This window comes from Vespa crabro, chromosome 2 (genome assembly GCF_910589235.1).
Source record: "Vespa crabro chromosome 2, iyVesCrab1.2, whole genome shotgun sequence".
Lineage (NCBI taxonomy): Eukaryota > Metazoa > Arthropoda > Insecta > Hymenoptera > Vespidae > Vespa > Vespa crabro.
Window position 1 is genome coordinate 21,817,330 of NC_060956.1, and position 19,898 is coordinate 21,837,227.

The 19,898-nt window shown below is 31.5% G+C and overlaps 3 protein-coding genes across 10 annotated transcripts; 2 read left to right on the plus strand and 1 right to left on the minus strand.

Annotated features, from left to right (window-relative positions):
• Nucleotides 1-15: 15 nt before the first annotated feature.
• Nucleotides 16-4,625, minus strand: LOC124421641 (sodium- and chloride-dependent GABA transporter 1-like). Of its 4 annotated transcripts, XM_046957064.1 has the most exons (15): nucleotides 4,484-4,585; nucleotides 3,701-3,743; nucleotides 3,033-3,363; nucleotides 2,691-2,910; nucleotides 2,438-2,539; nucleotides 2,188-2,356; nucleotides 1,963-2,095; nucleotides 1,752-1,886; nucleotides 1,565-1,668; nucleotides 1,339-1,463; nucleotides 1,154-1,266; nucleotides 952-1,083; nucleotides 630-833; nucleotides 373-540; nucleotides 16-297 (listed from the first exon to the last, which is right to left on the minus strand). In XM_046957064.1, the coding sequence occupies exons 3-15, from the start codon at nucleotides 3,294-3,296 to the stop codon at nucleotides 196-198; spliced, it is 1,971 nt and encodes a 656-aa protein (XP_046813020.1). In that variant the 5' UTR covers nucleotides 3,297-3,363; nucleotides 3,701-3,743; nucleotides 4,484-4,585; the 3' UTR covers nucleotides 16-195. The 4 variants fall into 4 exon arrangements, with proteins under 4 accessions (XP_046813020.1, XP_046813016.1, XP_046813018.1 ...); XM_046957060.1 differs by lacking the exon at nucleotides 3,701-3,743 and having other exon boundaries at nucleotides 4,484-4,625; XM_046957062.1 differs by lacking the exon at nucleotides 3,701-3,743 and having other exon boundaries at nucleotides 4,480-4,607.
• Nucleotides 4,626-6,144: 1,519 nt separating this feature from the next.
• On the plus strand, nucleotides 6,145-10,826 carry LOC124421640 (protein zer-1 homolog). The gene is made up of 9 exons (XM_046957059.1): nucleotides 6,145-7,081; nucleotides 7,199-7,490; nucleotides 7,571-7,868; nucleotides 7,946-8,151; nucleotides 8,225-8,396; nucleotides 8,539-8,862; nucleotides 8,937-9,086; nucleotides 9,160-9,412; nucleotides 9,545-10,826. The coding sequence occupies exons 1-9, from the start codon at nucleotides 6,619-6,621 to the stop codon at nucleotides 9,670-9,672; spliced, it is 2,286 nt and encodes a 761-aa protein (XP_046813015.1). The 5' UTR covers nucleotides 6,145-6,618; the 3' UTR covers nucleotides 9,673-10,826.
• A 452-nt stretch (nucleotides 10,827-11,278) lies between these two features.
• Nucleotides 11,279-19,759, plus strand: LOC124421638 (protein SHORT ROOT IN SALT MEDIUM 1-like). Of its 5 annotated transcripts, none has more exons than XM_046957054.1 (12): nucleotides 11,279-11,459; nucleotides 12,347-12,418; nucleotides 12,759-12,961; nucleotides 13,085-13,152; nucleotides 13,281-13,358; nucleotides 15,292-15,761; nucleotides 16,584-16,746; nucleotides 16,857-17,024; nucleotides 17,129-17,623; nucleotides 17,706-17,841; nucleotides 18,066-18,291; nucleotides 18,406-19,759. In XM_046957054.1, the coding sequence occupies exons 2-12, from the start codon at nucleotides 12,393-12,395 to the stop codon at nucleotides 18,968-18,970; spliced, it is 2,598 nt and encodes an 865-aa protein (XP_046813010.1). In that variant the 5' UTR covers nucleotides 11,279-11,459; nucleotides 12,347-12,392; the 3' UTR covers nucleotides 18,971-19,759. The 5 variants fall into 5 exon arrangements, with proteins under 5 accessions (XP_046813010.1, XP_046813011.1, XP_046813012.1 ...); XM_046957055.1 differs by having other exon boundaries at nucleotides 16,587-16,746; XM_046957056.1 differs by lacking the exon at nucleotides 12,347-12,418.
• The last annotated feature ends 139 nt before the right edge of the window (nucleotides 19,760-19,898 follow it).

Sequence of the window (19,898 nt, forward strand, 5' to 3'; positions counted from 1 at the left end):
TGTTACCATCAATAATTACATTATTTCGTATATATTGTTTATCTCTCTCATTTCTCATTAATATTTCATTTTAATCCATGTTCATATGACATAATTATTGTTCATATTAACATAAACAAGTTCATCTACAACTATACTTAAAATATATATATAAAAAAAAAAAAATATCGTAATAATGATAATATTGTTAAAAACTTATAATTCATATCCAGAACTAATGGCAGCAGTTTTCGTAGCATTTAATTTCATTCGTAATGTTGCAATATCGTCCTCTATTTTTATCAACTTTCGAAATTTCTATAAAACAAATCAAATTTATGTGCCGTTATCATATTGTGTTGACAATATGTTGATGAGGTATCGATAACATACCTCTGAGGTAGTTCCAGGTGTAACACACCAAATATAAATCATATAAGAGGGAATACACATCATAGAAGATAAGCCACACAAGCACCCCAAAAGATGACTCCACCATGGATATTCGTATGTAAGATATTTAACAGGAACAAATTCGATAATATTAAAAATGAAGACTCCCTATTTAAAGATAAATTATTGACATTAAATCTTAGCCCAAAGTTATATAAAAGAATTATTAGTTGTAATAAATATACCACAAATCATACCACACAAACCGCTGGTGTTGTGAATAACCAACATATCTTCCACCAATAACAGGGGTAGTAACCGATCATATCTCGTATACCATCGTAAAATCGATTAATTCCGAACGCCCACGATACAGCGATGCATTCGAAAAATATCAAAAATAGAAGACAAAATCCACTCACCGCGTAGGAATCCAAAAGTTGAAACACATACATTCCTCCCTAATATCAACATTGACAAATAAAATGTATGTTCAAAGTGAAATTCATGTTACATTGCATTTTCTATTATTTTTATTTTTTCTTGTTTCTCTTTTTCTTTCTACACTCTAATGCTTACTTCGGTTATGCATAATAGACCAATGAGATATGAGATAAAACAGACGAAAGCGATAAATATTTCCTTGCGTTTTCTTAAAAGTTTAGGCCATTCGTCCACAGCAGCAGTTATAAAGCCTTCGACGGTACAAAACTGTCGGAAAATATTTTTCAGATAATATCTTTGAAAATATATAAAATATTAATAACAAATTTTTCATTACCTGACTATCTAAGCCAATCAATAAAAGCATAATGAAAAATAAACACGACCAGATCGATGCTCCCGGCAATTGAAGTACTGCCGAAGGATAAACTAAGAAAGCTAAACCTGGACCTAATATAAAAAAATCAAAAGTGAAATCAAATTTGTATTAGAAATTAATTGAATAAATTTAAACAAAATTACCGGAAGCAGCAACGTCCGCAACTGGTTTTTGTTGTTCGTGTGCCATAAAACCCACTACAGAAAATATGACTACACCACTGAGTATACTTGTACATGTATTTACTGTACATACTATGAGAGAATCTCTGCAATCAAAGAACACGTTAATTATTAATATGATAACAATTTAATAATATTATATAATTAATTGTAAAATAAAAGATCATATATACGTATACACACGTACTTATAAACATTATTATTATATTTGTTGTAACTTCCGAGCGCAACAAGAGCACCCAGTCCTAATGCGTAAGAGAAGAATATTTGCGTCACTGCATCTATCCATACCTAATTATATATTGAAAAATAAAATTAAAATTATTTAGAATTATAATACTGTAATAAATCCAAAAGAATTCTTTTCAGTATACCTCTGGATCGCCAAGTTTACTAAGATTTGGTGTAAAATAATATTTTAGGCCTTCTGTCGCACCTGGCAGTGTTAAGCCTCTTATCAATAAAACTGTCAGCAATGCGTATGGAAACAAGGACGTGAAATAGACAACCTGTAAGTACGTACAGTAATGAATAATATTATTATTTTTTAAACGATTATTTTTAATTAATCTCACATAATCTTACTTTTCCCGTCCATTTTACTCCTTTCCAAATACAAAAATAACACATGATCCATACTATAGCCAAAGTACCTGCTAATTCCCATCTAATTCCACCCACATTATCAACGCCAGAAGAAATTTGAAGAGTGCGCCTCCTTTTATGGGGAAAAAAAATATTAGATATTATAATATGGTATAAAGAAAAATTCTTATAAATTAATTAAAAGAATTAAATTAATTTACTTACTCCCAAAATTCTTTTACTGGATCATTGAGAAGTGTATGACTGAAGTTTCCGATCGAAGTAGCGCATATCGTGTCCTTTTCGTCTGGCCAGCAAATCGCTTTAAGACGATCTATGGGGGTGATGCAATAGTTTGTATTCCATGAATTGCCGCAATTTCTCCATGGAACATCTTTCAAAGAATATTTTAATTAATGATCATATCGCAAAGAACAATTTTATAAGCATATTATATATATATACACATATTTACCTGATTGTAGAGAAACTAACAAATAGAATAGTGCCCATGCCAGTATAATAATGTAATAAATATTTGTCCAGCAGGAGAGCACGCAGCTAGCATATCCAATACCTACATTTTATATACATTATTTTAATAAGATCGTAAAATGAATTTAATAATAATAGATCTAGAATTACGTTAGCAAATATATAATTATATTTCGATCTATTTAAAAGGCTAACAGGAAAATTGAACAATTATGAAAATGAGTTATTTTGACCTTTAAAAATCGGAGCTATTTTAAAGACACCAAGGCCACCTATGGTCATCATTTGTCCCAAGGATAGTTCCATTAGAAACATGGGTATACCGGCGAGTGCCAAAGCAATGAAATAAGGAACCATAAAGGCACCACCACCATTTTTGTAACAAAGATAAGGAAATCGCCATACATTTCCTAAACCGATGGCAAGACCCACAACCGATAAAATGAATTCCACCTTGGAGGACAAGAAAAGAAATTAAGAGTGATGTACGCACAGAGCTCGTCATTTTTAACGTAAGAAATATCTTCGTTCACTAATCAGAACTTGATGATCCGATGTACACTGTAGTAAATCACCTTGCTGCTCCATGATCCTCGATCAGGTAAATCTTTTGTTTCCTTCACAGCCGAGGACGATTGTAGACATTCAATAGCTTCGAATCGGAAATCTTGTTCCTTACCACCGTTCGGAACTCTCACAGGTGGTTCGGAAAAGAGGGCTTTCAGTTCCTGCACAGGATTCACTGGATTAACCTGGTTCACTGGATTCACCGGGTTCCTTGAAAGAGGGCTGGTGGACCTGTCTACCTTAGACCGTCCAGCCTTACCGGTCGAAGGCATTATTGTTTATCCAGCGAGCGTTTACAAACAACGCTATTCACCTCATCATATTTACACGTCTACGAATCTGCGAATTTGATTTGATATTAAAAAGAAAGAAGAAGGGGGAACTTAAAGGGACACTTAAATCGTTTTAATGATTGAATTTGCGCGTTCACGATCGATATACCGCGCCCTTCGTACTTTGCCCATTGTTGCTCGAGTGAAAAATTGAAGGGATTATTATACGGTAAACGATCTGGTGAAAGACAATTTGGTCTCGCGTTTCGAGGTCTTAAATATTCAGCGGTCATCGTCGTCACGTGAGACGCATCTGTACAAGGGTCTTGATGATGATGGATGACAGACAACGAGCCACTTCCGGGAATCACAACGTTTGATCAACGTTGTTCCCATCAACCAACCTTGTCCTATTTTAGGCGAACGATTGGCGAAAGAAACATTACCCTAAAAAAATATTCTAACGGTAGATCATTTAGATATAGTTTAATCGCGTTAGATCTTTAAAGAATGAAAATGTTATCCTCTACAAAATCGAAATTAATACGATCAAAAGCCATTAGTATATTCTCTTCATTCTCTACTCTTATACAATTTTCTAAACAAATAATACTTACAAGAGATTTACTCTTGTAATTTTTAAAATTAATAGCTATTGATCATATATTGATTTTTTGAACTTTTTCATTATACGTAATAAACTACGGATGTAGTCAAGCTTATACTTCCCCCACCTTATCCGCCTTAGCCGACTCCCTTAACAAACTATTACAATTGCTAATAATTTAAATTGCACGATCAATCATCTTAACACTTCAAATTGAAAATCTATAGAATCTATTCTTCTATCGTTATCGTAATATTACAATCCATATTATCCATCCATCGTTGAGTTAATATCGTAAGCGCGCTTCTGACCAAAATACTTTGATCACTCGTATTTAAATAGTACAAGGAATAAGCTATCCTATAGATTATACTATTTATTTTATCATGATGTCGTGAAGATAAAACAATACGTAATATAATGATAATTACGTGATCGAACTTGAAAAAAATGGAAGCGCGCAATTTATATATTCGTTGGTGCGCGAAGAAAGATACAAAAAAAAAAAAAAAAGAACAAAAGAAGAAAAAGAAAAGAAATGAAAAGAAACCCAGAAAATTACAATATGTAACGTACGTACACGTCGCGTTACTTGAGTTTCACACAGGATAAGTTCACGTATGAAGAGCGTAGAGATTTCTGGTGTACCCTGCAGATCTACCCCACAATAGCGTTCAGTCCCCCAAGCACCAACACACTTATCGTTTCATTCAACAAATTAGTGCCACAGTGTCAATCTATATTTAGTTTCTACTATGTATACGCTATCATATATATATATATATATGTATATATATGTATATATATATATATTGCATATAACGTGTATGTGATGAAAACTCTGATTAATCATATCGATCTTTGCAAATTTCTTTCAATCATTTCAAAGATGATCCTTGCGATTCGTTTCAAAGATGACAAGTGACTACATCTATTGCTTCCTATTTTCTACAAATAAAAACAAATATTCGTAATATGATTATTAAATTTTGAATTCTTTATAATACATATCACTGCCATATAAATTCTCTACAGACTATCTGTTTAATATATATCGCTTTTGAATGGATTTTGGTATTATCACTTTTCTTAGAATCTTCGAACAGTTATGTTGGGTAATTGATAACTGATAAGTTTTTAAATAACTATATTTCGTTAACTTTTTTTTCTTTTTCCGATTTTTTCTTTTTTTTTTCTCTTTTATATATATATATATATATATTATATATATATATATATATGTATATGTATATATATATGTATATATATATGTATATATATATGTATATATATATGTATATATATATGTATTAAATACATTTCATTTATATCTACTGCCACCTAGTGATGTAATATAAAAGCAACTTGATCTCTTGTAGATATACAGGCTAGGTCAAAAGTTTCATGGTGATTTTAAAAATCAATTATTCTATTTCGACTAATGTTTTTCAGCTAACCATTTTGCAAATTGTAAAATTATAAGTTTAACTAAAAGCTTAAAAAATGTTGATAAAGAGTAATCGATTTTTAAAATCAATTAGAAACTTTTGGCCCAATCGTTATAAAATTGAACTGTGAAAGTGTAAAATAATTTTTATACAATCTTATAATATAAATTTCTTAATAGGACATTTCAGAGATTATAAATATTATCATTATTAAATATAATAATTCTGATATTTATATGTAAAATTGTGATATAATGTTAAATTAACGTTTATACGTTTATTTTATATAAATCTATGAAAGAAATGAATCATTATTATTATGAATCCACTTATCTTATTTACGTGTTATTCAATGTAAGATTTCTTTTTATATTATCTTGATATTAACGTTTAGATAATCTAAATCAAATCTACGTCATTACTTGTGTTAACGAATCGACGAATTACATTTATAGATTCGTCTATTCAGATTGAACTATTACAAATAAAGATTTATTTTATAATAAACTTAAACATATATCAAAATAGATAAGAAATGATATCTATCAATAAGACGTCATCTATATATTTATTAGCGCGTATTATTTTTCATTGCAATGCAAAAGAAAAAAAAAAAAAAAAAAAAAAAAAACATACGGATAAGAAATATTAAAATAGTTAGTGAAGTTTCAAATTTTAAGAAAATGAAAATGTTCTTTCCGTCTGTATTATGATTTGATAAAATATTTGTTGACTTTTATAAAAGGATAATTTTGAGTGGATCGTAAGAAAGAAAAAAAGAAAAAAAAAGAAAACTGAATAGAAAATTTCTTATCAAATTTTTAAGACGAATATACGTAAAAAGAGGAATGCACTTGATTATCATCAGAGTGTAAACTAATGCAACCAGTGCAACTTGGATCAAAGCCGAGTATGGCGTCACTACGGTAGTCAAGTGAAATGTCAAAATTGCGGAACATGAGTATATACACATTCGGTTAATGCTCGATCTATCTAAAATTCTCGAAAGTTTTCGACGTAACGACATCATATCAAGTGTTTTAACCAACGCATCTCAGTGAATCTTGTTGGCATTGTAGTTTAATTCAACGAACCGATAATTTATCGATATAAAAATATCAAAGGATTGACAATATATTGTGAGATGTTTGTGCATTCCCAGCTGATAAGTTTTGACATATTTGACAGTTGTGTAATTGCATAATTGTGTCCAGTAGCGTGTTCTGATGGACAATTGTATATGATTTAATAAGAAAGCCATACCAGGATGGCAGAACTGGATGATCTATATCATTCAGATCAGTACCTCGGTCCAGAGACGCTTACTGATCTTTGCTTCAAACTAATTTGTGACAATCTTGATATCATTTCGGTCAGAGGCAAGCATGGTCATCGTACTCTACGCAAAGGGCTTGCGTTCCCTGCAGAAATATGTCATAAATTTATTGAGTATATGCAACAGAGTGAAACCAGGAGAAACGATGACAGCTTCTTTTCTATCTTCAAAGATACAACAGCCACAAGACTAAAACGTGTTAAAATTATAAGTTGTAGTTTAACAGATGCTTCTGTTCAAACATTAATGAAGCATAAACTTACCGATTTAGAACTCACAAATTGCACTAATTTAACAGTTCTTTCTATTGAACATGTGAATGCTAATTCTGAGAACTTACGTAGCCTAGTATTTCATGGAACTTCAATGATTATACCACCAAGACTTACATTTGGTAATAAAAACACATATAGTTACATTTGTTTACATTTTTGATAATGATGATTAATAATACGATAATAATATTCTAACGATGATATTATATATTTATAAATGCATATATTATTTTTAGGTAGAGATGATGATTGTCCTGTTGAACACTATGAGCGTGGTTATGTATTCAAAACACCAAACTTAAGGCGTTTAGCATTAGGATATGTTGGTATTCCAGAGAGAGAGTATAGTTTACTTTTGGCAGGCTTAACAAATTTAACACATTTGGATTTATCCAATTGTTTTGGACTACTGAACTTTGATTTTTATGATCATGTTCCAAATTTAGTATCATTAACACTATACGATGTAAAGGTCAATGGTAATCCAATAGCATTTTTTAATAACATATGTCACTTAAAAAAACTTAGGTATGAAAAAGTTTTTTTTTTATGTAAATCAAAAAGATTTTTAACCGAGTAATTATTCTAATTGTGAAAACTTATATTAGGCACTTGGATATCTCGCAATCCAATTTCAAACAAGGACAATTTGAACATCCTAATAGAATTTTAAGATGTATAGTATCTGGATTGCCTGAGTTAGTTTCTCTAGATATTGGAGGCACTAATCTTGCAGGCAGAGGAGTTGCCGAGCGACCTCTTGATACAGTCTTAGAAGATTTGACGAATAATGCTCTTTGTGACATACCAGGTCTTGCATCTCGAATTCATAAACCGTTACAATTTTTAGGTCTTTATGGAACTGCTCATGCAGCTTGTAAAAGACACGATATACCAGCAAAAGTGGTATGTATTGTTAAAATTTCATTGAAGTTTTACATAAAATGTCATTGTATTAAATAAATTGTATGGCACAAATGTAGGTAGCAGGAGACGCAAATGAAGATCAAATATTAATTGCTGCTCATGTTTGTATGAACAACAAACAGGAATTATTACAAAAAGTACTGAGTGATCTATATCATGTATTTAGATATGAAAATTGTCAAAGAATGGATCAGGCTCTTCGTACTGTATTAGAAGCAATGGAAAAGCATCCATATCAAAAACATATACAAATATCTGGAAGGTAGGCTTATCTTAATAAGCCAATGTATCATCTTTTATACAACATTTGAAACTTAAGAGAATTTCTATTACAGTGCTACTTTATTTTACATAGTAAAAATGAAGGAAAAGGGAGAACTGGTTGTAGGAGTTAGGAAAAGAATTATTAGCACTTTATTGACAGGAATGAGTCTTCATAGAGACGAAGAAACTATGATGCGTAATGGTTGTTTGGCGTTGTGCCAATTTCGTATACCTCAAGACGTGGTTAGTACTTTACCTATCTTCACTGTGTCCATGCGTTTTTTTTCACTTGATTATAAACAAAACTTTATAATTATAAATATCTATGAAAACAAAACAAAAAAAAAATTAGAGAATAATAACAATACAAATGTTATATTTATAGATGTTCAATTATGAAGCATTAGTGAAAGTGCTCTTACATTCTGCTAAACATGCACAGCCAGAAGGATTTGTACAACGTATTGGAATATATTTATTAAATTCTCTAGCTTGTCAAGTTGAAGGCAGAGAAAAGTGTCTTTTAGGAAAATTAGGTTGCGTTAAGACAATGCTTGAATTAGTCGAATATAGAGTAGAATCTAGAATATTTGATGATGTGTTGGAAGTAGCATGGTCTACAATGTGGAATATGACAGATGAAACAGCTATAAATTGTCAACGATTTTTAGATGAAAGAGGAATGGTACTCTTTTTGAAATGTGTAAAGGTATGTATTTTAATATTTATAATATTCTGTATAAATATAAAAAACATTTGACATAATTATTATTTTTTCTATAGCGATATCCAGGAAAGGAGGAATTATTGAGGAACATGATGGGTTTATTAGGTAATGTCGCCGAAGTAGATTATTTGAGAGTACATCTTATGCAACATCGATATGTATGTGTTTTTGCCAACTTATTACGTTCTAACAGTGATGGCATCGAGGTATTACATTTTATTAGATATTTAAAATCTTTTATTGTTTTCTATCGTTAATATATATTCTGTATAATAATAGGTATCCTATAATGCAACTGGTATACTCGCACATATGGCATCTGATGGTGTCGAAGCTTGGACTCTTGATAAACCTAGACGAGATGAAGTTTTAGATTTTATGGTCCAAGCTATCGAAAGATGGGATTTATCTGCAGAACGTAACATTAATTACCGTTCATTTTTACCCCTATTACGTTTGCTGGACGTATACCATACTCCAGAATGTCAACATTGGGCTGTATGGGCACTCGCCAATCTTACCAATGTTTATCGTACGTATCTGAGAATATTTTTCTTTTTTTTTCTTTTTTTTTTTTCTTTTTTTTTTTTCTTTTCTTTATAGAAAATAATTTCCCCCTTAAATCAATATTTCTTATGAATTTTTGTTTATTTTGTTAAAACAGCACACAAATATTGTTCATTAGTTATAAAAGAGGGAGGAATAGAAAAACTGAATGCTCTTAAAATAGATCGAAGGCCGTACGAAAGAATTAAAGAACTTGCGACAATTGTGATAGAAAATTGCTGTTAAGATAACAGTCGTTCCAATGATGGGAATTCTCTTCAAGCACACTCAGATGCAGAGTATATCCTTGATGGTTACAAAAAATTGTCATTAATATGATTCATGTGCAACATTATTGAATACAGAATGTTCAATCGTAGTATAGAGATTTAAAGCTAACAACAATTGATGAAAGTGTGTGGTGATTTTATATCCGTAGTAACTATCATACAAACAAAAAACAAAAAAAAAAAAAACAAAAAAAAAACAAAAAAAAAACAAAAAAAAACAAAAAAAAAAACACAAAAAACGATATGCAGAGACGAAACGTAATAAGATGTTACCTTATCCCAGTGATATTCTTACAGATAATATTTAAAAAAGAAAAATGAAAAAGGAAACAAATAATTGCTTAAATATAGCAAAACATGTTGCGCTATGACAATTTATATAGCGTGTTGTTAATTCGTTAGCGAAACTCCAGATATTTATAGTTTTTATTATTACTATTCACTATTAATAATCTATCTTTGAATCAGAAATTATTTTTATCAATGTACATAGTTATATCCTGTATCATAAATTGAATCTCTGAGATAAGATGATTGTGACCACCTAATATTTCTATTTTTTGTTTCACAAACATTGGATCTCGCATAACTGTGTATAACAGTTGTACATTGGCGTTATCTTATGTAATTCAATAGTTTAGCTTTGATCACTCAGCTGCTGAAATATTGTCTACAAGCACTGTGTAGATATTATTTATTAAACAACTTGAATAAATAAAGAGACTTAAAAATAAGAAGCATGTTAATGTATGTCACTGTAAATAGAGCTGAAGTGCCGGGAGTAAAGTGAAATAGATTTGTATGTTTTTGTATATTATCGTTATGAGAGACCTTACGAAAAAGAAAAAGAAAAAAGAAAAAAAAAAAGAAAAAAAAAGGAAAGAAAAAGCGCCCATACTGCTGACATCAATTGCTTAATCAAATTTTCTCATTATCAATAGAGAATATGTAACCCTAAAAAATAAGTTCAATAAGTAAATGTTTTCCATGCTCAAATAATCAGCCAGCTATTTCTACAATAAGCATTAAATAAATGATATAAATGTATAATGAATGTGAGAATAATTTTGGAACTATTCTGTGTATAATATAAGTTCATATGAGACTGAATTGTGTGTCTTATTTTTTTCTTTTTTTTTTTTTTTTTTTCTTTCAATACCTCTATCAATTACCTACTCTCTCTCTTTCTCTCTCTCTCTCTCTCTCGCTCTCTCTGTATCGACATTTGTATATTTAAAATGATTTTGATTAATTAATAATTAATTCCTTGAGAAAAACATACAATTTTGAATATATCTATTTATCGAGCTAAACAATCGAGATTTGTACCGACCTATCGATTAAATCAATTTGATAATACGCGTGACATTGAAGATCTAATCGTATATATAAAAAAGGATGTATAAAAGAATATACCTTATGGCATATTCTGTTTCTTTTTTTTTTATCGCGATATTGACAAGGAGACGATATAAGCTGAAAGAAAAATAAAGACTTCGTTTGTATCATTTCCGGGAGGCGGTTAAAGAACTTACTTCCGGTTCAATTCCTTAATTCCGCATGGTGGCCGGTGGACTTGGTAGAGGTGGGACGCTACAGCATAGAGAGGCAGACATTTTATTTTCGAACGTACATCGTACTACATCCATTGGCACGTTCAGGAGAGCTTAAGCTCGAAGTTCATCAAAAATATCATCAAATAATACTTACAAATCAACTAGATCATCTCACATTTTAAAAAAGGTAATGATAATATTATATATGATTAAATATAATCGTTTCTCGTGAACATATCGAATTTTACAAATGTAGCCATTTAGTCGCGCCAAACGATAACGATTTTATCGATTTGCGTACTATTAAGTTTCTAATGCTTTTAAACAATAGTACACATTTCTTCTATATCTAAAAGCTTAGAAACTTACGAATTAAAAAATATACTTTGTGAAGATATTTAAAGCAACGAGACTATTCCATTCTATACGTGATTTCGGGCACTTTGGGAAGCATCGAAGGTACAGATTTTTTATGACGTTACATCTCGTAAACGTGGTCATTACAACGGGATGATTCATTTTTCTTTTGCTTTTTTCCTTTTTTTTTTCCCCCTTTGAAAATGTTAAAATGAATATCAACAGTTTATTAAACACAATTATCTAATAATTATACGTAGATTTGGTGTATAGTGCGCAAGTGTGTGTAGTACGTGTGTATGTGTGTATCGGCATCCATATATGTAAAAATGCGCGTGCGTTACCTAGAATGGCGTGGTATGTGTACATAGATAGCACAACTTCTGAATTATGATACCGAATTCACCTTGGTACTCTTTTCTACATTTTATATATATGTATATATATATATGTATATTAAATTTTATATATATATATATATATGTATGTATGTATATGTGTGTGTGCGTGATAAAATACATGGCTGTGACTATACTTTTCAGCTATTTTGTTTGAGACATATTCATTTTTTATTCATATACCAATGAACAATATCAACGAACAAGAATGAAAATGTTAAATATACAATTAAAAAATATTTATTATTCTAATATATTTGACTTTCATTGACTTTCCTTCAGTTAAGATATTCTATAAACATACCCGTTTTGTTCATAGACCATTGTCATCATATCTGACTTCTGTAACTCATCAGTATACTAAAATGAGTTACGGCTACAACAAATACAGGTTAGTAATAGTGTAGATAAGTGTTATAATGAATGCACATCTAAATATTATAAATTTCTATGTGAATTCGATTCTACATTAGTACAATGAAATTAATTCACTTATTATAATTAAATGTTAATTATTCAAATTAAAACTGACTTTGTTAACATTGTCCTATTAATATGATTACATTGGAGAAATTCTATTAAATGAAAGAAAAAAAGATTTGTTCCTTTGTCCAAATATATTTAAATGTGCAATATTTTATCGATATAAGTAAAAAGAAAAAAAGAAAAAAAAAAAAAAATGAAATGAATAATATTTCATATAATATTTATTTGATATTTGATATTGACAGTTCTACTATGAGCTCACGCGGTCGAGGATTTAGTTCCCGTGGAGGTAGTTCATACAGAGGTCGAGGAGGTGGAGGAGGAAGTGATTGGGGTGGAGGATCTACCGGAGGAAATATGTCAAATAGAGGAAGTTATTCCTCTTCGAGAGGAGGCAGATTTAAATATTCTACTACCAGTTATGATTCACGTTCTAAATACAATTCAGGTTAGCCAAATGTTAAAAATAATAACATTGATTATTACCTATTAAATAGATGAACATTTACTGACTGTTTTTTCTATTTTTTCTATTTTTTTTTTTTTTTTTTTTCTTTTTCATCTTCTTTAGGTGGATCTGAAAGATATTCAAGCAGAGGTGGTAGAGGTGAACATTCAAATAGTTATAAACGCCCACGTGTAAGTATTAATTATAAAGAGTAAATATCTTCTTTCTTTTTTTTTCTCTCTTTTTTTTTCTTTTCATTCTTTTTTTCTTTTTTTAATCAGATGTTTAATATATCATTTTGTATATGCATCTTCCTTAGGAATCTTATTCTGGTAGAGATGATCATCGTTCTTCTGGAGATTCCACCCGCAAAAGGATTAGAAGCGATTCTTATCAGGTATGTACATTATGAGGTGATATTAGACAAATTTTAATATAAAAGAAGTTGTAAATAAGTCTTAGGCAGCTCCATTCTGATTCTACAATCCTAAGGTCAAGAAGAAATTACCGGCCTTAAAAGGTCCTCTTCAGACAGTTTCTCGAAATTTAAAAAAAAAAGAAAAAAAAAAGAAAAAAAAAATATAGTATAACTTGAAACGACTGTCCTGAAAAGTTTTTTTTAAATATAAGTCTATTGAACACGAAAAATTGAACATTAGCTTCTATTTAACTGCAAAACAATTTCAGGACATTCGTCTGTAAAAAGAAAAAAAAAAAAAAAAAAAATTTTATAAAAGAAAAAGCGGTAGAAAAGGTATTCATAAGATGTCATAATTTCCTTTCAAGCGACGAGCCAACGGCTACTTGAACACCCATTCTTTTTGCGTTGGGACACTACTGGTGGAACACTACGAATGCATCAAATAAAAGATGAAATATATACCTAGATGGTACTTAAATTGTTATCCACGCACAGTCATGAAAGATAACTGAGCGAACAGACGAATAGATGTAGAAGTATGGATTTCATTGTGCTCATATTGCATCAGCATTGTTCTCTGTATATAGCAATATGTGCTATGAAACCGCTATTTCGTGCACAGTTAGAAATCAAATTATTGAAATATTGACAGCATCCCCGCATTGCTCCAACAGTTGATACTGCAAATAATAAACCTACTACCTTATATACGACAGATTTTCTAAATTATATACTTTAAAGGACGTGCGAATTTCTTGACTCTATGAAAAACGCATAGACCTTTCCAATACAGAGAACATGCATCTTATATTGATTCTGATTACTAAAAACTGAGAAGGTTATAATAAGTATCAACTTTTTATATGTCTATGCATCCACTCGTGCATGATCCGAGATATAAACTTCCCAACTAAGGCATACCGGAAAGGTTTAAAAAAAAAAAATATATATATATATATATACATATATATATATCAATGATCGAATATCTATCAAATATTTTTCTCGAGTATTTCGCCCTTCTGAAGACTATGTAGAAGAATGTACAATCGTATAAAGATCTATCTCTCAATTAGCTTCATTTCATTCCCAAGTTTATATGACAATAATAATCGAACGGCAGAGAATGAAAAAAAAAAAATAATAATAATAAAAAAGGATTTTTTACTATTAATATTATTCTATACGGTGCTGCTCTTTCCTTCAGGAAGTTGGAAAGGTCTATTTCAAAGACTTCTATCTGCAATCTAACAGAATTCACTTGATATCTCAAAGAAAGTAATAAATGCTGGTAATGTAATTTACATTTCTCAAAGATATATATATATATAAAAAATAAAAAAAAAACGAACGAGCGTGAATCAGCAAGAACGATATATTGAACTTCCGGAAAAGTATAAAAAAAAAAAAAAAGTTGTTTAAATTATGCAAAAAGAGCAATGTGCAATATTATATATGCTAAGTTCAGCGACATTATTTAGAGATACATTAGGGAGGTAAATCTATAAGGTATAAATCGGTGATCCAACGAGAATGGGTGTAGTGACCGTGACGGTACAAGGTTGGATGATATTAAAGTATAAATGATTGGCACTATTGCAAAAGGTAAATGAGGAAAGCTCGAAAGAACCTACGGAAGCTAGATAAGTAATAATTGAAAATGACATTAAGACATACTTCTAGGAGAATGGAAAAAAAAAGTCTATATGATAGGAGAGGGAAAGAGGGGAGAGATATATATATATATATATAAAATATAAATAAATAAATGCATAAATCAATAAATAAAGTCAAATAAAATAAAATAAAATAAAATACCAAGCATATGTATGTATGTGATAAGAGAGAATGACAGGAATGGAGAAAGAGAGAGAAAAGGGAAGGAGCACAATTGAATTTGATTTGGCAGGGTGGAGGTGGTAGCGGTAGCGGTTCGCAGAGGTACTCCTCGTCGTACGGTGGTTCATCGGCATCGGCTCCATACGATGACAATAAGGGCTCGTCATCGTCGGCGGTTTATGAGGACAAGAGACAGAGCGAACGAGCCTCGTCATATCACCGTTCGGAGGACCGTCATTCGGCTTCACGGAGCTATGCACCTCCGCCACCCCCTCGCATTAGCGAGATGGCGCCCCCGACTCAGAGATACAACTCTAGTCGAGGAAGAATATCGCATCAAAGCTCTAACTACAGAGGTCGCATTTCCACTCGCGGCAGCAGTCGAGGGGGTGGATTTCATCGGATGAGCTCTCGATCGGACGTCATCATGGCTCGCAAGCGTACCCTACACTCGCTCGACTATCGGCGCAAGCTGCTAGGTTCGCGTTCGCGAGACTACATCCAGCGTATGCGCATGACAACTACCAAATTGCGCAGGAGGTAACTAATTAATAAGTCACTTACCAACCGCAATACCGTCCTAGTAGCCTGCTTGCTTATCCGTCAGTACACAAACTGGCTATGTCAATGACCTGAGAGTCACGACGACGATATAGACATGTATAAATGGTAAAAGAAAAAAAAAAAAAAAAAATAATAAATATATATATATAAATAAACAAACCTGACACAAATGATCGCACGAAACAAATGTTTACATATTGCCGAGAGGCATACTTTTGACAGGGTCGTAATACCGAGGGAATTGATCATAATGTGGTGCGCATTAATACGATGTGTGCGTACCATCCAAATGCAATGTAATTACTTTTGATACGAGAACTAAAAAATACTTGTACTTTATGATGTCATTACTTATCGTTCTTCCACATAGCAGTGACTAAATAAAAAAAAAAAATAAAAAAAAAAAAAAAAAATAAAAAAAAAGAAAAAAAAAAATATAAAAAAAAAAAAAATAATAAAATAAAAAAAAAATATAAATATATATATAAATATATATATATATATATAAAATGCAGTATAAAAGAACGTTATTTCTAATATATACATATAAGTATTTTAAGACGCGACATGCGAAACCACAAGAGCACAATGCAATGCAAAAAGGCTGAAATAGTTGACCTTTATTGCAAAACGAAGTGCATTCTCATTATGGGGGATAAGAGCAATGAATACTATCGCGATATTTGCTGTATATCAACTATGAAACAAATTTTGATTGCTGATTAAACGAAAGACAAAGGAAGCAGAACAAAATGAAAGGAAATAATGTAAGTCAAAAAAAAATTGCTGTGTCATTAGTAGCGGTACTACTAGGCTATCCGGAAGTAAAAAGGAGTCAGGATCAGGAAGCAGCATGAAGGACAAGGATAGAGAGATGGCCAAAGCTATTAACGCTGAGTTTTCCGACGACGACGACGACGAAGACGATGATAACAAGAGTAATTGGGATGACGATGAGAAGGTAATTTCGTTAAAAATCTCTACTGGCCTGATCGCCAGGCATTTCATTTCTCAAGAGAAATAGAAACTGTGCCTCACACCGTATATAATACTTTCTAACGTTAAATCCAGCCGCATGAACGGGATGACGAAGAGGAGGAAGATGAGGAAGAGGAAGAGAAAAAGAAAAAAGATGAAAAGAGAAAAAAGGAAAAACAAGAGAGAGAAAGACAAAATACCGAAGATGAAGAAGAGAAAGATGACGAAGTTAAGGAGGACGAGGAAGATACGAAACAGGAGGTAGGGAATATTCTAGAATTGTCGTATTTCCTACGAGACTCTCTAAGCGCTCTCTTTGCTCTATCTCTAAAGCAACCATTTTTTGCTGCGTTGTTATCCTTTAGGACGAGGAAGATGACGGCGATGACGAAGAAAGAGATGAAAATGATAAAAATGAACATGGTAGAAACGCTGATTCGGAGGAATTACCTAGTAGACGTGATGGAAGAAAATTCATCAAATTAAATTGTCCACATTGTGCACATCGTAGCGTTACCTTTAAAGAATATTCTCTTCATCTATATTCTGGACGTCACAGTGCAGCTATGAGACGTATCGCATCTCGACACAAAGCAACTCTTACGCGTATGCGAGTTCTACAAAGACAGGAACAGCGACGAGTAGAAGCACGCGATGCCATTCGTGGTACATTACCCTCTCGTACCATGTTCTGTCCTATATGCAAATTAAACTATCGTTCTCTAAAAGCAATACATCAATTGTCAGAATCGCATCGTCAAATGAAACGATTCCTCACACCGTTTTGTCGTGTTTGTCGTATTCAATTCAGATCGCCAATGCTCTTCGAAACGCACATGTGTTCTCTCGATCACATAAAGGTAATTTTTCTTTTAAAACTTCAAAATTCATTGATTGTACGTACATATGAAGGTACAATCGAGTTTCGTTTTATCCTTTCAGAGGAAAAGCGTATGGAAAGAAAGAATGAACGCTGGAAATGATGAGGCAGAGGCAGATTCCAGTGGTCCCGAGGAAGACGATAAAGAAGTCAATCTGGACAACTTCATGACTTTAGATTCTGTCGGCGATGTGGATGGTACGGTATAATAATTAATACGCGTCTTATTATATTTTCCTTTGCTTACTCTTTTTTTTTCTTTTTTTTTTTTTTTTTTTCTTTTCTTTTTTTGCTCTTTCCTGTTCTTTCTCCGTTTTCTTCTTTTCCTTCCGTTCGTTTTTTCTTCTTCTTTTTTTTTTTCCTCTTTTTTTTTTCTTTTTTAGATCTTTGTTTGTAAACAAATAAAATTGTACCTGTTGCAGAGGACGAAGAAAGTAGCGATAAAAAAAAAGAAAAGACGACAGAGGGTGAAAATGTGAGCGAGGCTGAAAAGAAGCCAAAGAATAAACAAATGATTAAAGTGGGAGCGGAATATATAAAACGCGTAGAAGTACAATTTTGCGAGTTGTGTAAAGTTTATCTGCCGCGTAGTGAAAACAGTAAAAGAGCAGTGGCGCTTCATTGTTCCACTCGAAGCCATCTGAAACGGTAAATTATTGTATTATAATAGTCATTTATCGCTGTTATAAAATAAAATAAAATAATATATATATATATATATACCAAATAAAATACTTTGAAATTTGGTTTATATATATGTAGGTATGTACGAGATAACGATGATAAAGCGCTACGAAGAGAAGCAGAAAGAATACACCTTCAGTCGTCGTCTTCTGTAAATACAAGTACTAATTCCAACGCTATCAACACGTCCGATACTACAAAAGCTTTAACGAATTCTGAAACGCCTACATCGACGAGCGGTACTCAACCATTGTCTACGAATGGCAATAACAATGGTATGGAAAATGCGAAAATTGTCGAACAGAAATTGAACGCTATTGAAACGGAGAAAAATGCAAAGGTCAATAAAAATGGTCAGGGAGATGAGGACGATGACGATGATTATCATGGCGATGGCGGTGCCAAATTGTGGGATGACGTTGATAAAGATTTAGGTGATATATTGAGAGAGACCGAGCCAGGAACAAAGTCCAGCGATGATGAAGATTCTCGCTATGATCGTTTTCGTAATTCAGACAAAAAACAACAGCAACAACATGGGAAGGAAAAGGAAAGAGATAACGAAAAGATCGAGGGAAACGATAACGAAAGTAATAACAAAAAACAAGATACGAAGATAAAATGTGAAAAAGTGGATATATAATTGTTCGAAAATTTTACTATCAGTACGTTTCACTCATACCCTTCTGTTCGTACATTGTCTTTATATGTGGTTGTCTTTTAATCTGATAACTTGGCGTACAATAGTAGATTGTTAAGTTTTATTTTATATCGTTGAAATACAGAATTGTACGATTACTTAGAGATTACGATGTAATATTTCTCATGTAACTAGTTGAAAGCTATTCTAAGACACAGTCGAGCGAGTTAAGAAAAGTAAATAATTTTGAGATATTGTTTTGATTTTAAAAACTAAAGAGCTGATAATTTTATTCAGATTATAGAAAGAACATTGCGATCAAGTTTTTAATAACTCTTATTCAACCATAAATGGAAACTAGATATCAAATTGTTTCAATATTATGGTACTAAGCTTGGTTCTTATTGGATTTTTTTCTTTCTTTTTTTTTTCATTTTTTGGTACAAGGGCATGTCTGAAATGTACGCTTTTTACACTATTGTAAACTTCACGATGTTCAATTCCTTTGTAATTCAAAAGTCATTTCATACGCACATGTCTAACAGCAATACAAAAATGATAAAAGAAATGCTGTAAAAAAAAAAAAAAGAATAACTTTTCATATAAGTATCTCTTAGTACAATTGTGCGAAAAAAAAAAAAATAGTGGTTAATTCTTTGTGAGTCCCAGGTATGTGGAGTAACAGAACAAAGAAAAGACGGTAGATATTGATTTTTAATTAACATGTAAATGAGTATATAATAAAATGTCACTGTAGACAATGAATAAATAAACTTAACATTATTAAATACATTCATATTTGTGTTGGATATATTGCAATTTAAAAATATTTTCTATGTGTATGACCTTATGGAAAAAACATGTGCAACATATATCTTAAGAGACTTTTTTTTCCAAGTAATCAGGAAATGAAAATCGTTATGATATAATT